We start from the raw sequence: 16,508 nt of genomic DNA, 5'->3' as shown, positions 1-16,508 counted from the left end.
CCTGTACTTAGGGTAGAGCTTGCTGGGACATGAGCGTTGCTGACGCCCAGAGGTGATCACAAGCACAACTATGTGGTTAGGGAAATATTACACTGTTATATGTGTCCAGGAAACAGAACGAGGAAACGGTCGTTTCATAAACAAACTGGAAGGTTTAGATTGTGTGACATTTATACAAATAGAGAAGGTTTAAACATTCACTTATATCAATCAACTAACAGAATGGCGCCATCAATCAAATATATTATGACACACAGAAATGTGGAGGCGTTCAGCTCCTAAAATAAAAATGGTAGGTGTGTATTAGGTACAAAAAAGGTACGTAATGTGTAGTCACTGCTCAGTTTATTAGGATAGGTTAAGGCTAACTGAGGAAGAGCTCAAACTTATATTTCATATTTATTAAGCAAATGTAAAACAATGAAAAAAAAATCTTTCTGTCCATTTATATTATTTGTTAGAGCCTAATGGCTTTATTTTGACAAAAAATCTGAATCCAGTTGCCTAGACAACAGAGTGATCCTGGTTCAAATGGAGGAAGTTATAGTCAGTGCTATGATGCCGCACCATAGCTCAAACAAATTCAAGGAAGGGTATGAATCACATTTATACCAGTTATATTAAACTTCCTAAACATGTGTGCATGGTCACAGCCAAACTAAAATACTCAAATATGCAGATCCCATTTTTTTTTTCCTTCACTCAAATCTAGACCAACAGTAGTTTGCATGCCTATGGAACATATTAAGATAAAACATGGTTTGTGGTTCTGTGCGTATCAAGTGCTGCTATGACAGTGGCAAAACACAGTGCTTTCTATTATAGGAGAATATATTGTGCGTGTCTTATCTTCTGCGGCTCATTGGATCATGTGCAATCATTCCCTTTCACCAACAAACGTGCCTAAAAGATCATCTCTTTCACTCACTCACTCACTCACACACACACAAATCATACTATTTGGTATATTTTGAGGCGACACCACACAGTTTATCAGAGTCAGACAGGTCACTGCCGGACGTGTTGTCTGAGCCGTCATCAATATCTAACGAAACACAAAACAGACAGGGAACAAGTTGAGGGTATTTTTTTTGCAAAGACGAAAGGTCACAAGAAATAATAAAAATGCCCCTAAATGTATTTCATAAACTGCATTTGTGTGCACTTTTGTCTAAAAAAAATCCCATCTATTTTTCTTTCACTAAATGCATCTTGCATTCAAAAATGCCAGGCATGGATTTAAGGGTGACCCCGCCAACCCCTTGTCGAGCAAATTCCTCAAATTTAGACGTTGAAGCCCATTACAAAATTCTGTTTTAAGCAGAAATGTCAATGTCATCAGAAAAAACGTTTCACACATGGTCAAAAGCTTTTCACCAGACATGGCAACATCATGTTTGTAATTTATATATATTTGTACCACCAAACTCAACTCATTCCCTGTCTGCTTTGTATCAGCTAGGTAGCCTGTAGTGTGTCGTGCCTCACACTAACTTCCTTGATGCTGCCTGCTAAAGTAACAGAGAGTTACACAGTGACTGAGGGAGGGGGGGGGGTATATAAAGGTAAAAAATATGGATTAAAGAAACTCTCTTGTCATTTTAGGCAGGCAGGCTAACAATCAGGGAAGTTACTACGAAGATCATGTAACACAGATTTCATGGGCCCAAGCTGGGGGCTTGCTGTCATAGGGAACAGGACTCCTGGCTGTGTCTGTGGATGTAGATGCAGCCTCTTGCTGTTGCTCCTCTCCTTCATCCCTCTCTCCCTGTTCAGTGGCACCGCCTCTGCCAACCCACGCAGGAAGCTCCAGACCTGGCTGGGAAGAAAAAGGCTTCTCCAGAACCTTGAGGACCCGCTGGACCTGCAGTGCAGAGAAGAAGTGAGAGCAGAGATTGAAACGCTAAAGCTGAAGAGAGCAAAAGGGAATTGTGTGTAACCGAAGTGCATCCTAATGTCAACTTTTGAAATCACTCTTAATGCTGCAGGAACACTTTTTCAGGCTCAGTTTTAATGGTTTTTCCTCACGTGGTTGAACTACAGTCTAAGAGTGTCACAGTGAATCCGAGCCTGACCTCAGAGAAGTCTCCGTTCTCAGCAGCTTCTATTGCATTCTGGGCAATGTAGTTCCTGAGAATGACACGAGGGTTGGTGCTGTCCATCACCCTCACCCTCTCCTCCTGCACAGCCTGCACATCACTCTGGCCCTCCAGCTCGCGAGCCAGACGCTTCCTGCAGCAATGATAACAAAAACACTTGGAGCGTTATAGCAATGGAACAATGTCAGACTCAACAACTCATTTCCTGCTCTTTCTGTCTGTACGCCCTCTTTATCAGTCACACTTCCACCCATCACCATCCAAAAAATTTTAAAAAAAAAACTTCATCCTGTTCATGTAGCTTCTCACCCTCTGCTCTTGATTTACATCATCATTTCTGTCTCCCTCTGTCTCACCTATAGCGTGTGATCCAGCTGGTCCACTCCTCCGCCTGTTTGGTTTTCAGCTCTTCCTGGCTGGTCTCCATCAGGTCTTTCAGTCTGCTGAGTTTGTCTAACTGCCTCGCTATTGTCATCCTGTCTGAGATCATCTGGAACAGCGCTGGGTTGCTCTGAGCCATAGAGAGCAGCATCGCCAGCTCACTGTCAACAGCAGACAGAAATCATAACAGTTACAATTGTTATTGGCATGTTGGAGAAAACAGAGGAGCGGAGCTGCCAGTGCAGACAGTCCAGATTTTTATCTTTGTTAGATACTTCATGAGGGAAGTGAGGTAAAGAAAAACATGATTATATTCATGGCACATTCACTTAATCAGACTATGTTTACATGCGCAGATTAGGATAGGCATGAAATCAGATAAAGCATTTCAATGCGTTATTCCGATTCCTCCATAATCCATGTCTACATCTGGTTTGGTCCACAATCAGATTTTCCCACTATGGCTTCCAAACAAACAGGACCAGACAAAATTATAAAGTTTTCCACACGGTATTAAACACTACACAACACTGGACCACATTGACGGATTATGAAATGTTGGATTTTCTCGAGCATTGTTTCAACTGAAAAATCCTCGCCTCGGCAGCATCTATGATAAGGTAACTTTCTACTCGGGACAGTCAGGTCACAGGTACTTTCAAAAAATAGAACAGGTCTGCTAGGGCTGACTTTCAGTTGCATTTTATGAAATCAAATACTTTCAAATCTCATTTTGAAAATGGAACCGAAAGATATCACTGTGGGTCATTACTAGTATTTCAGTGAAGTGAAAGGCCTTGAACTTGCACTATTTTTTATATTCATATTTTTATGTTAACAATGGACTGATTGTGACAAACCCAAAGAGTATTATAATCCAACACTGCAGCTCCCCTCTGCTCAATGGAGCTTTTTCCCCTTCTTTAAACTCATTGTTTCGGGTTTTTCTAACTGCAGCTTTACTGTTTTGACCCTGTCTGATGGACAGTGCTGGACACAAACATGACTCCACGTCAGCTGAATGTATAATTAGGCCATTGTTTAACCAACTGTGTGTGGTAATATGTCAGAGTTGGCTATGTGGTTTTTACAACTTGTTCCCAAAAAACAACAATTAAAGCAGTTTTTAAGAGACTTCAAACTATTTTTTTTTTTTCATTTCACCCATTTCCAATACAATATTCCTCTCCCCATCTCAGTCTCAAACAAGACTAATACATAAAGCCCCATTAGAAGCTCTCAGAAGCTGCAATGTGCATAACACCAAACAAGACAAATCTGGACAGTCTGAACATTATAACATTAGTATCTTTTCATGAAGTGGGCAAAAAAAAAAAAAAAAAAAAAAAAAGCCAAGTTTGTCCAAAAGGTGGCAGTAAAAGACTCCTCAGCACATGAATAGAGCACATTGATGCTCTGGTGCTCCATTATAACATTATCAATCAACTCGCGCTCCTTCTGTTTAAGTGGACATTTTGACCAACTGGTGCTGCTACAGGAAAAAAAAGTCAGGCTTGTCTCTGAGATCATTAGGATTCATCTTTTGGAGGCCAAGAATATCAAAAGCAATCAATACATATTTGGTATTTAGTTTTCAAGATGCTGCATTCTGTCATGAGCTAAAGTGTTCAAAGTTCAATTATGATCTTGTGGTGGAGGTAGACTAAAGGTCAGAGGGTCACTAAAATAATCTCACTGATGTATCTTCTCTTGTCCCTCTACAACTTTAATATAGAAGTAATTTAGTCAAATGGTGTGGTCTGTACTGTATATAGCGTCTTTGGCTCACTCACCGTGGATCCATAGTAGGTTTGTTGGCGGCTTTGAGCTCCTCTAAAGAGGCACACTGTTCCAGCAGGAGGGCTGTGGCTTTCTTCGCAAGCTCCTCTTCTCCTTCACCTTCTCCCTCAGTGGGACAGGAAATCTGACTCAAGCTGCGGAAGGTGTTTGTGAAGTCAGCACCTGCAGGACGGGGACAGAAAACGTTACAATACTGGTGCAATAGGTGACTACTTAAATTTATCTGCAGTACTGTATGAACAAATTGTATACCCAAACTAGATTAAATGCTCTCTCATCAGTCTCTGCTGCTAGGCATTATAATGCTCTCTAACTCCTGTCCCACCTGTGTTGTGCATGGCCTGCAGCAGCTCAGTGATCAGAATTTCATCTTCAGGCTCCTCCTTCTTCAATAAACCCAGTTTTTTCCTCATGTTCTCTATGTAGAAACCGTTATACAGATCCAGGTACTCATCCATAACAGCCTCAGCCCGGTCTGGTGGCAGCTCTGGAGCAAGAGCCTCTGCTAGCTTCACCAGGTTCCACCTGCAAATAGCCGGCTGCGCCTGGTAGGAGTAACGGCCGGAGTTATCGGAGGCGTTGCAAATGAAATCTGGATCAAACCTGTGAGAGATAAGGAAAGTCGATTTCTATAATCTCATGTGTGATGGACACCTCATTCCCAAAACATGCATATTACATCATATATAGAAAATTACCATACAATCATAATGTCTATTGGATCAATCAGATCAATTGGTCATAAATACTCCATAAATGTCTGACCTGTCCATGAAGCCATATGGACCGTAGTCCAGCGTGAGTCCCAGGATGCTCATGTTGTCTGTGTTCAGGACTCCATGGCAGAAACCTACACACTGCCACTGTGCCACGAGTTGAGCTGTACGACGCATCACCTGTAAACAGGGACAAGACATGGTCTCGCGTTACAGTATGTTCTAGTATGCAGTGCTTTCAGGAAGTATTCAGACCCGTTCACTTTTGTCACATTTTGATATGTTGCAGCTAAAATCATTTATATTCCTTTTTTTCTCTCATCAATCTAAATACATCAAACAAAGCTAAAACAGATTTTTATTTATTTTTGCACATTTGTTAAAAAGGAAAAACTGAAATATCACACTGACACATTGATTTTAGCATAAGGCTTCAACATGAGAAAATGTAAAAGAAGTGAAGCGGTCTGAATCCTTTCTGAATGCCCTGTATGGAAAACAACCCCTGGGGAGAATGGATGATATGATTTCTGTCTAAGCAGATGAGGAAAATGTCAAAAGTCTGTCTCCAGATCTCTTAATATCTTAATCTCACATAAAGCAGAGGGCACAGTGACTCAGCACATGCAGTCACTGAACCATTTACAGCAGCTTAACAGGATAAGAGGATCCAAATGTTCTTGGCTTCAATCTATAATGTCAGTGCCTTGAGTCAGCAACATGCTGATTTGAGTAAACCTTGCAGTTCATAGTCTTAACAGTTGTTGCTCAAGTTCTGCTCAAGATTTGTATGTTGAGAGGTGGGAGAGAGTTTCACTCGGGCGCTCTGACCTCTCGGAAGAAAGCCACGTTCCTCTCCACTCGGTCTGGGTAATTCTGCTGGATCTCAGGGTAAAACATCTCAATGACATAATCCATCATCTGACTTCGGATCTCATCACGTCCGTAGCTGGGACCCTGACGGCCTGTGAACTCGTCCGCCTGCTTGAAGATTTCAAAGGATCCAAACCTGCACACAATGAGCACAGTGAAGACAAACATCTTAGGCAAGCTCAGGCATCCGTGATAGATGAAATGGGGACAATGTGCACTCACCTGAGGAAGGTGGGGGCGATGCGGAGGACCACAGAGCATCTCTCATGGCGAGGTTGTCCGCTGTAGTATACATCCCGTATGACCCTGCTGTCAGAGGTCACTACGGAGCCTGCTCTGGTGGTGGGCACACCCAGGAAGAACATTGCTTCGCTGCACAGGAACTCTCTTATGCTGGAGCGCAGGACCTTACGGCCATCAGCTTGTCTATAGAGGGGAAAAGGTCACAGTAAAGGTGCATTTTCTTAATTATCCAGGTAGAGCTAACATGTCATAACATATCACCCTAAAATCTGTCTGCTCCTTTAGGTGAAATGTATGGTTGTCAAAAAAGGAATCAAAGTATTTTTTCCATGTGTATACCTCTCACTTCATAAAAAGAGTTTAAGATCTGGTGAGTCCCACCTGTATCTTCTAACCCCAGTAACTGCAACAAAACATTGCTGACACAACACAAACTGACACAAAAACACCCCCTAGTACCTGGAATAAGGAGTCAGTCCTGCTCCCTTCACCTGAATCTCCCACCGGCCACTTGGGTTTTCCCGCAGCAGCTCGGGATCCTGGTCGGGTGGCACCTTCACCTCCCCCAGGTAGCAGGCCGCCCCGTCGCCCAGCTGCCCGGCGAACTGGCCGAACTGGTGGCCGCAGTAGCAGTGTGCGGCGGGCTCAGATCCACGCATCACTTTGGAGCCGCTGAGATACTCTGGTCCGAGCGGATCGTTCGTGACCTCCTCCTCGCTGAGACCCAGCAGCGCCAGGGCTTCATGCGACACAGCCACGAACCGAGGCTTGGTCAGCGGCTGCGGCTTCACCCGGGAGAAACACGCTCCTTTCACCTGCCGCACCCCCGGCTCCTCGGACGTGTCCAGGGGTAGTTTCTTGAGGGCGACGTTGTCAAAGTCGAGCCGCTCCAGCGGGGAACGACTCATTGCCAGACCCATGTCGTCCATCACGACCGAGCTGAAGAGTCTGAACACGGAAACACCGGGGACAAAGATGCGTGATGGTCCCAATCGAGGTCCTAAATAAGCCATTCAACCAGGGCCATCGGTCTGCTTTTATTCAGTGGCGCGGTGGCGCAGTTATAAAGTTCTCGCTAATCATGCTTTCATAATCCTAAACAGAGCGGATGTTTGCGAGACAGACGGCGTCACATTAATATTTGTCCGACCAGATACAAATAGCAATGACGGAACTACATAGGTCGAAACCAAATTGACATAGTAACCACATTAACAAAATAAGATTTAGATAATTCAAATATAATAACAGAATAGGATAATAATTACTACTACATATTCTGATAAAATCATACGTCTGGCCAATATAAAGCTTATCACTTTCTAAGTGTGTGCATTAAAAATCTTTGCAGTTTACATGCAGCAGAAATAAAATAACATCTTTGAGGCAAATATAGTTTATCTTTAATTAAAATGCTTTTATAATTCATGACAATTTGGTTTGTAACAGTGACAATACAACACAAGGGTATGGGGAAAAAATTCTTACAAGAAATTACAGACATTCACAAAGTTTTCTTGGCAATTCTCAAATGTAGAGCAAATTCAACTGTAGGAGGGAGACAGACACCTTTGAATTTGACTGCATTATACTGCTGAGGGACTGAGAGGCTTGACTACATCTGTACTCCGCGTTTTCACTATTCTTATATATTAAGAAAATGAATTTATGAGTTGGAAGACGGATTATCTGAGTTAGTTTAATGTGTGGATAGTTTGCCAAGATGAAATGGCACTGCTTCAATCACTCAAGTCCCATATTTACTCGGTGGATCATTTCAATAATCTTATGAATGCATCTAAATAAAGTACTGTACAAAAAAATGACTTAAAATTAAGATTGGGAGAACCTGGAAATCAATGTTGGTTTATCGCCTCGCAACTACATAATTATTTTTTTTAGCCTGTTGAACTTAGTGGGACATCTCCCACGTAAGTTCCAGGGTTGTCATCTCGCTGCTTTTTACACGTGCAATAAGAAGCTCTGTACTGTGGATCCAGGTCATTGTTGGTAATAACAAGCCTCAGCAAAAGAGGCGATCTCAGGGTCAAAGGCAGCAGTGACAGCAATGTAAGGCTTTACCTCCCAACTCTGACCAACCTTAATAGTCAGTTTCCTTCCTGGTGGTCAAAACAAGCCGATAACTAATTTCCCCTCATGAGAAATCATGAGAACCAATTTCCTCTGTTTGATCAATCTCTGTTGCCATTTAGCAATCAGACTGGGAAGTGATAATGCATATATCATAAAAGTACAAACAGCTGGTGTGCTGACTGTCAGATGTTCTCATTTGAAGGTTTTTAGTGATAGCTTTCTGTGTATGATGCATAATTATGTGTCAAGTATGAAACCTTTACTCAGAGATGGAGCCAGTTAAAGCCTAAAGATGAAGGTGCCTCATATTGGAGGTACAATCAAATATACAAATCACATAACTGATACGTTTCTCATCCTGAGGCACATTTAAGTTTGTCCTGTGTCAGGTCTCTGTTGAATATATGAGTGACTTTAAAATGTAGGGACCATTGTGGCATTTCAACTGAAAACTAACACAACACAAATGTAGACAAGTGTCTATATTTAGGGCAACATCCTTTATAAAAATGTGTCTATGGTATCTCATATTAATAAAAGGACAGATTCTTACAAAGTTGCATTGACCATTTGGTTGTAGTATCTCTAAGATGCATATAACACACATTTTTGCCATTCCATTTAGTTAACCATTAGCCCTTACAACTGCAATATGAGGCACTTGTCCATTGATGTACCATGCACATATGGAATAAGTAAATTTTGTCTTATGTTAATCCTGTATATGAGTTTTGAAGAATATGCATTTTAAGCAGTAGATGTTTTAACAATTAATAAAATGATGGTCAACCTTTGCAATTCAGAAATTTTTTGACATTTACATCGAGTCACTCTATGCACCACTTCTAAAAACACAAGGTTTTTATAGACTTCCTAAATTATATTTCTCCAATTTCTGTATTGCAGTTCTAACTGACTTGTTATTTTACTTTCTTGTCCCTTCCATAGACTGCATGCACAGTACAAGAGTCCACCAGTCTCTTCTAAAGTGCTGGACTTGAAATGTGCCAATTACCAAAAAAAAGCTGGCTGGCACATGAAAGACGGAAGGAATAAAGAGACAGCTTTAGAAAAATGTGCCTCTCACAAAGTGGCTCAGTCACATCAGGGCAGGTGACAGAGAATAGCTGCTGATGTTACCTGTCAAATAAAATCTCTGTGTGTAAGTTATTAAAAGGAATGGTGGGGAAAATGTACTAGATCTATTCAAAAGGAATTATTGGCATTTGTAAACCTTACAAAATGCAGGATTTGCACAAAAAATATGAAAGAAAACAAAGAGTACTGTCATGGTTTCTTTGGCAGTACAGCCCTGCTGTGTCTACAGGGACATCAATGCGAGGTGGGATGATCTAAACCCCCGCGAGGTCCTTGTTAGTTCATCATCCGGGCTGGTGAACCATTTCATCCAGCCTCACTTCCTGTTTTTAAGGCCACTGGTGATAGATGCATTGTTTCCATAAATCAAAGGTCGTGTCACTGATGGCTTAGAGAAGGCCAGTGGGGTCAAGCAGGGGGTGGCCGCAGAGTCTCCAGTACTGATTGGACAGCAGGTAAGGACAGTAGGGCTCTACCTAGACTCCCTCCAGCTCGGTAGCAGGCATATCCCAGCATTCCCATCATGACACCTTTCATGACTGTGCGCAACACCCAGCCAAAACGTGAGGGAGGTGCAACACTGAGGACGAGACAGATATACACATGGAGCAGCTGTTGCAACTGTCAAGTCAAACACAATTACAGTAAATTTCTGTTACTGGATATCAACAATGCGTAATGTCAAAACAACAAGATAAACATACCTCATGATTTCATTAATGTTAAGCTGCTTCTCCCAGTTTCTTTCTATCCCAGGAACATGACCCATCCCTACGACTCCCACCACCACAGCAGGCACTTCTACAAAACAGTAGAAAATGTTTTACATACACAATCTACACTGCTACAGTCCCATATTCTTTATATGTATATCATCATCTATGAAACCACTGGTTATCTTTTGCAAGACTGAGCAAGTCTCGAATTTCCCTCAGTTTGACTGTATAGAAATTATACAGAACAAATGCACTGCTGTACAAACCACAATATGATTCCATGAACATGAATTGCTGCAAGTTCACAGTGAAAACAAATTTTGTTTCTCAGTTAATAAAAAAAAGTGAAGCAACAGAGGGAAAAAAATCTCCCACTGTTTGTGAACTATAGTTAAAAAATGTCACCCTTATCTAATATGACTCAGCATTTCCACCAATAACCTCTATAGAATTTAAACCACATTTACCGATCTGTTAATTACGCAACACTTTAGCAACAAATGTGATGATATATACATATATATATATTTCTAATGAGGAATGTACTGTAACATAACCTTATCACAATAAGATATACATGTATCAAAACATACACGTAATGTACAAGGAAAAAAGAACACAATTAGGGAGCTAAAAACCTACATACTGAAATCTATTTGATTTTATGTAAAAGATGAAAAATAAGTAAGATGTGACCATTAGCTTACTGAACAGTGTAATACGCACTGTGGGCATTAGGGGGAGCCTCTACACAGCGTGTAGCCTGGCGGAGCGTGTGTGTGAGGTAGATGTCTCTTTCAGCAACGATGGTCTGGTGGAGAGCAGGAAACTCGCCGATCATCTCTGACATGGTCTGTTCCAGCAGGTCCTTCTGTTTGCACTTCTCTACGTCCTCTTTACTGAAACATGACACACAACCCAACCCAACACAGTCAGCTCACATATGACGGAGAACATTTTGTTTTCTGTTGGTTATGACACTGCACAGTGAAGAAAGAGGAACTAACAGTCGAAATGTGTAGGACTTGATAAGATCTGCAAGATTTGAATTTTTTTTTTTTTTTTTTTTTACATTTTTCATCTATGTTTTTGAAATATTTTGAGCATCCACTATGTAAAGGACTTTATACAATATGTATACACTAAAAGAAATGTAGCAAAATGAGCATAATATATCTGCTGAGGTACAAGTAAATCGTATTCATCACTTTATGTGCAGCAATGAATCAAACAATTGACCCCAATGCAATGGATTATGGGATACTAAGGGGTGCAAAAATACAACAGTTGTGTACTTTAAGCAAATTTAAGCAAAAGATTGCATTTCTCACATTTTGTACGGGACTTTGAAATGGGACGGCATCCTCAATCTGTTAGATCCCCATATGCAACAGTATTTTATATATCAGAGAATGTAGCAGTACTTCTAAAGCTCAATCTAAGTGATGTTGGAAGACAGACACAAAATCACTTCATGCAGAAAGCTTCCAGTCAGCTCTCACAGACGCCGGCAGTTTAAAAAATTGGCAGAATTGCATGTACTCTGGAAAATGTCCGTGGGCGCATTTTCCCTAGTTCCAAACAGACCTCACAGATACACATTATGCTCACACATATACTGTAGCTGCACTTTTGTTTTTCTCACAAAAAAACAAATTGTTTTCTACTCCAACTATGATTTCCCCAAATTTCCAAATTAACTGATATCTGGCATTTACATTTAAACTCCCTTTTTAAAATCAAGTTCTTCTCCATTTCCACAAAATGGAAACCTCTAATGAGAGAACATTAGATATGCAAAGAGCAGGTTCTGAAGTCATTCAGTCCCAAAGTGTGTGGTGGTTAATTCCCACTGACTATACTCCCTATTTCCAAATAATTTTCCACAAAATTTCTCAATATTTTTGAAATGATCTAAGTTTCAGAACTATGTACATTTCTTTTCTTTGTTAAACAACAGTATCTAATAATGACACTGGGTGAAAAAAACTTATTAAGATAAGTTTATACCTGATTGGGTCTGACAGAAAACAAAGACCCCAGGCTAGGCGGGCCTTCTGCCACAGACTGAGAGCAGCAATAGCTCTCTTGAACGTCACAGGGATTGGCCTGTCCCCAAGGTGAAATTTACAGAACGGCACCCGTCCTGCCTGTGTGGAAGGAAAAACTTCAGGAATAAAAAAAGAGAACAACACAAAAACAAACAAACAAACAAACAAACAAACAAACAAACAAACAAACAAACAAACAAACAAAATAATACACTTTCTTAATTTTTTCATGTATGATTTACCTCCTTGAAGGCCTCCCTAAACTCTCCCCCAGGAGCCATGCCCAGTTGCTCTGTGATGTGAGCTGAAACTTTGAGCAAGAGAATCTGCATCAGGCCAGACATCAGCCCATTCTGTCAAACACAGAGGGCAGAAATAAGCATCCACAGCGAAACAGCGGTCATTATTTAAATATCGTTACAACAGCACAAGTTCTGTAGTTTAAGGTGCTTACATTAACATAGTTTTTGAAAATGAAGACAAAACACACAAGTACAGAAAAGGATAAAAGCTCTTAGCTTAGCCCTGCTTGTGCAACATACATCACTGGTATTAATTTCTCCATTAACAATGAGTGCATTTCTGCTTTATTCAGAATATATTACCTCTCTGTCACCATTTTTGATTCACTGTTTCCTTTCTGCCTCTCTCTCTCTTTTCCCTCTGCTGTGGATTTTATCTACTCTATCTTGCTCTTTTTTCAAACCACCACCATTCCCCATCTTCCTGAAAGCCTAACCTGTTTGATGGCATGCTGAACCTTGTCAAGGTTGATGTCTTTGGCTTCCTTCAGCAGTGTATTCTCGTCCATCTTCAACATAGACACCCTGTACTGGCACAGCTCCACCACCACCACGTCTGGCTGCACAGCGCGGATCGTCTGTGTGAGAGCAGTTGGTATGTAAGATAAGAGACAGAATAAGACAGAGTCAAATGGAAAATAAGCAGTGAGGGAGGACGTTCAGACAAAACAATCAATTTGGAATAAAGACAACAAGATAATGCTTCGCAAAATAGGAATGCGAACCTGATTACAGTATATACAGGCGACTCATCATCACTTCAAGGTGCTACTCTATAGCACTTCTCCACATTCACAGAATTACTCTATTTTTCCACTGACAACTCACAGCATATCACATTTTAAGAGGGTGTAAATGGCATTTTGCACTGTATGACTCCTCTTGTAAATCCTCATCGGCTCACCGTGGCCACATCCTTTTTGCTGCTGTCACTGAAGTGTGCTGTGCCCACCAGGTATAGGAGGCTGCCATCAGGGGCAGTAAGGCGGGTCACAGTCTCTGGGAGCTCAGGAGATGACTGGCGACGCTGAGATCGCAACTGCCAAAGCAGCTCCATTGCCTCACCATCGGCTGGAAAGTAACAACAGAAACAGAAAAACTATAGTGTTTGTTGTCTTCCTATTGTTCTAATCTATTACAGGGAGGATGTAGTCACAATTTTCACAAATTTTCCTCTACTTTCCATTTTCTTAAATGCATTAGCTACAGTTTTAGCAATTTACATCCCAGTGATATAAGTTTCACACAAGCGGAAACGCTGCTAATGCTGGAGAAGAGTTAAGTTAAGGCTTTTTATAGTAAACTTGAGACAAGTCTAGGGGCAATCCTACACTTTACAGAAAATCATCACAACATACAAAATACACATATCATTTTTATGGTCTGTGGGTCTGGAAAAGTGCAAACTGTGGCTGTGGCTAATAGTGAAGATAGCAAGAAAACTGATAGCACATGCATTTGTATGAGGTAAAACTGCATTCTTAAGGTTTGACAAGTGATTACCTGGAGATGATCCAACACTGCTCCAGTCAGTAGCACTACATGATATTTAAAGATAACGTGACAAAAGCTTGGGGCAAATCTATTACTGTACAGAGCATAGAATTTGTAAGACTTGTATTATTGTACTATGCAGATTTACTGTTTACGTAAGAAGTTACAATACAAGGACAGCTGCTTAAAAAAAAAAAGTTTGTGGTTCCTTCTTAAACAGGTATTACACCACCTATTTGATGAAGTACAGCATACACACTGGATTAAGAAAAAACACAATGGCTTACAGAGCCCTGGAGGTAGGCATGGAAGTTCCTCCTCTGATGGCCCCACTGACTCATCCTGTGACACATCAAAACAGCAAACAATATCTTAGACAGAAGGCGCAAGATTAGGGAGCTTATTTATGTCAAAGACTAGCCAGTTTTAGAAAGATTGCACATAATTAGGTAACTGCTCAGAGCAATGGTTGCAAAATAACATAAACAAGTTAACAAGAGAATAACATGCTATTACAGACTACATCATTCTAAAACACACAAGCTGCCCAGTGTGTTATCCTCTCTCTCTCTCACTCACACACATACACATAAATACAAGAACGTGTTTCTTTTACAAACCTCTGAATTATTGTCTTGGTCCATGTTTGAAGCACTGAAAGCTGCGTGTGACAGAGAGCAGAATGAAGACATCCGTTCACACCATGCAGTCTGTGGTCACACACAGTGAGCCGCTCACCGACAGCTAGCTACGGTATAACGTTAGTGACTGCTGACGTTGCTTTACCGGGGTGCTGACTTGTCTAAACGCAACCAACGGTTAAAACGCAATATCGTTACTGGGGAAAGCAGTCGCTGTCACTGATTCATGACAGTAAATCAAAGAGGTAACGCTATCTCCGCCGAGGCGATCGCTACGAACAAAAGGTTAGCTACACAAGTCTAGCACAGCTGAGGAAGAAGTGACTTACCGGCGGCAGGTCTACAAGCTAGCTAGCGTTACTCCCAAGTATGGGACTGCTAAACACTTGAGTGTTCACCAAGAGCTCATCGGTCTGGCTAGCAACCCGATGATGATAACAGCTAACTCAAGCTAACGCAAGCTAGCAAGTCTGGTAAGAATTTAGTCAAATATAAACGTTGAAACTGGATATTTTCACAACAAATGCTGCCATTCTCAAATACAACGTATTTGGTTATATACAGGATAGTTGTCTACGAACGAATACCTTCAACTTACTGAGCAAGCCTGCCCGTCTGTCAGTGTGCTGCTCTTCGCCTGTACAGTGCTCGGCTGACAGCAGCGGTGCATTCTGGTACATGTAGTCATTGATTGTCGGGACGCGCACGTTTATTGTTTTTATAAAGAAAATGTTTTTAATTTGTTTTCATTATAACATTTTACACATTACAATCAAAGTCTGAACTCTCTCCTCCACATTTTCACTAGCATTAAGACTGTCGGAGATCTATCTCTCCAACAGGCTCAATGTGAAAACCTACACAGAAAATTAGTTATAAGCAGAGCTGTGTTACAACATATAACATGCTCTTACACACCCGTGCTACTAGTCTTAAAGTGCTTTTGGATGCATTTGTGTGCTTGAGTAGTCTAACAAGGGGATTGTGAGCCATCTGGTATCATGACAGTGACATTGATTATCACCAAAACGAAGGATATTTGGATGCTGGAGTGGGGAAACTGCTGTTTCCCACCACAAGTCTTGAAGTATGTGTTTATTGAAATGCCCCATAAGATGAGTATAATATGCATAGGTCCACCTATATTGTAGGTAGGCCCCTGACAACAGCACTAATGTCTTCTACAGTAGATGTCATATTGGTGTGTCAGTCAGTGCAGACAGTTTGTTTTTATTGAAGCTCCTGTAATCGTGTGCAGCTGCAAGAAATGCATAAGGAGAGGTTGTGGTAGGCACCCATCCCCTTGTCCACTCACTTGTTCCCTGTGAAAAGTGCTAACATACCCTATATGCTTGGTTTTACAACAAATAACAGACAAACTATTCTAACTATTCATTCCTTCATGAGTCTTTTGCCGGTCGAGCAAGTGTTAGCACAATGTGAGACAGGGCACAACTACTGAAAAACAAATTTAGATCGTGTCAGACCAGCAGATGACCATCAAAAGCTTCATCATCACGTTATAAACCTTCCCGTGAGGAATGATTCAACATCTACTCATCACATCTTTCATTTCACATAACAGCACTCCCACAAGAAGCCAGCAGAATACAGAAGTCAAATACTTCACCAGTGAGTCCAGCTCCATTCATCACGATGAAGTCTTTAAAGTCCTTAAGAAGAAAACACCCACATAACTGCCTTTTTACTAGAATTCAGAAGATAACTGGTACCTATAAAACACATCTCACAGGTTCTCTGAGCAGTACTGAAACTTCACGTTGTCTCACAAAGCCACACTTTCATTATAGTCTGCTGTTCCTTTATAAAATATGCCAAATTTCCCTACTATTAATGACGTGCAAATATAGTGGAGTCAAGATCTTAATACAGGTTCCTAATCGATGGTGAAGTGGCAATGACAAAGCCATGAAACGTGTTATATTTTAAACACCCCACACAACACTGAGTCATATACAGTGTCTATACATGTGAAATAT

At 41.1% G+C, this 16,508-nt stretch overlaps 2 protein-coding genes across 6 annotated transcripts; both read right to left on the bottom strand.

Annotated features, from left to right (window-relative positions):
• Nucleotides 1-198: 198 nt before the first annotated feature.
• On the bottom strand, nt 199-7,255 carry selenoo (selenoprotein O). Its single transcript, XM_022754250.1, has 9 exons — nt 6,572-7,255; nt 6,092-6,295; nt 5,828-6,005; nt 5,046-5,176; nt 4,606-4,883; nt 4,274-4,442; nt 2,456-2,641; nt 2,076-2,232; nt 199-1,864 (listed from the first exon to the last, which is right to left on the bottom strand). Exons 1-9 carry the CDS (start codon nt 7,123-7,125, stop codon nt 1,634-1,636), a joined length of 2,088 nt encoding a protein of 695 aa, XP_022609971.1. The 5' UTR covers nt 7,126-7,255; the 3' UTR covers nt 199-1,633.
• A 219-nt stretch (nt 7,256-7,474) lies between these two features.
• Nucleotides 7,475-15,171, bottom strand: trabd (TraB domain containing). Of its 5 annotated transcripts, none has more exons than XM_022754247.1 (10): nt 15,096-15,171; nt 14,488-14,528; nt 14,155-14,209; nt 13,278-13,444; nt 12,811-12,951; nt 12,314-12,424; nt 12,031-12,170; nt 10,747-10,919; nt 10,009-10,105; nt 7,475-9,884 (listed from the first exon to the last, which is right to left on the bottom strand). In XM_022754247.1, exons 2-10 carry the CDS (start codon nt 14,509-14,511, stop codon nt 9,713-9,715), a joined length of 1,080 nt encoding a protein of 359 aa, XP_022609968.1. In that variant the 5' UTR covers nt 14,512-14,528; nt 15,096-15,171; the 3' UTR covers nt 7,475-9,712. The 5 variants fall into 5 exon arrangements, with proteins under 5 accessions (XP_022609968.1, XP_022609967.1, XP_022609969.1 ...); XM_022754246.1 differs by having other exon boundaries at nt 15,107-15,159; XM_022754248.1 differs by lacking the exon at nt 15,096-15,171 and adding an exon at nt 14,838-15,087.
• Between the last annotated feature and the right edge of the window lie 1,337 nt (nt 15,172-16,508).

The sequence above is a fragment of the Seriola dumerili genome, unplaced genomic scaffold (assembly GCF_002260705.1).
Source record: "Seriola dumerili isolate Sdu_G_001 unplaced genomic scaffold, Sdu_1.0 BDQW01000219.1, whole genome shotgun sequence".
In the NCBI taxonomy this organism is placed as follows: domain Eukaryota; kingdom Metazoa; phylum Chordata; class Actinopteri; order Carangiformes; family Carangidae; genus Seriola; species Seriola dumerili.
The sequence above is the reverse complement of the archived record's forward strand: the minus strand, read 5'-3'. Positions and strand labels throughout refer to the sequence as shown.

What these genes read in the sequence shown, in the direction of transcription:
- trabd (XM_022754245.1), bottom strand. Translation starts at nt 14,559, where the DNA reads ATGTCTTCATTCTGCTCTCTGTCACACGCAGCTTTCAGTGCTTCAAAC. An exon ending in GGCTCCCCCTAATGCCCACA is followed by an intron (nt 10,106 to 10,746) that starts GTGCGTATTACA and finishes ACTGTTTTGTAG; the next exon opens with AAGTGCCTGCTGTGGTGGTG. An exon ending in AACATTAATGAAATCATGAG is followed by an intron (nt 9,885 to 10,008) that starts GTATGTTTATCT and finishes TCTCGTCCTCAG; the next exon opens with TGTTGCACCTCCCTCACGTT.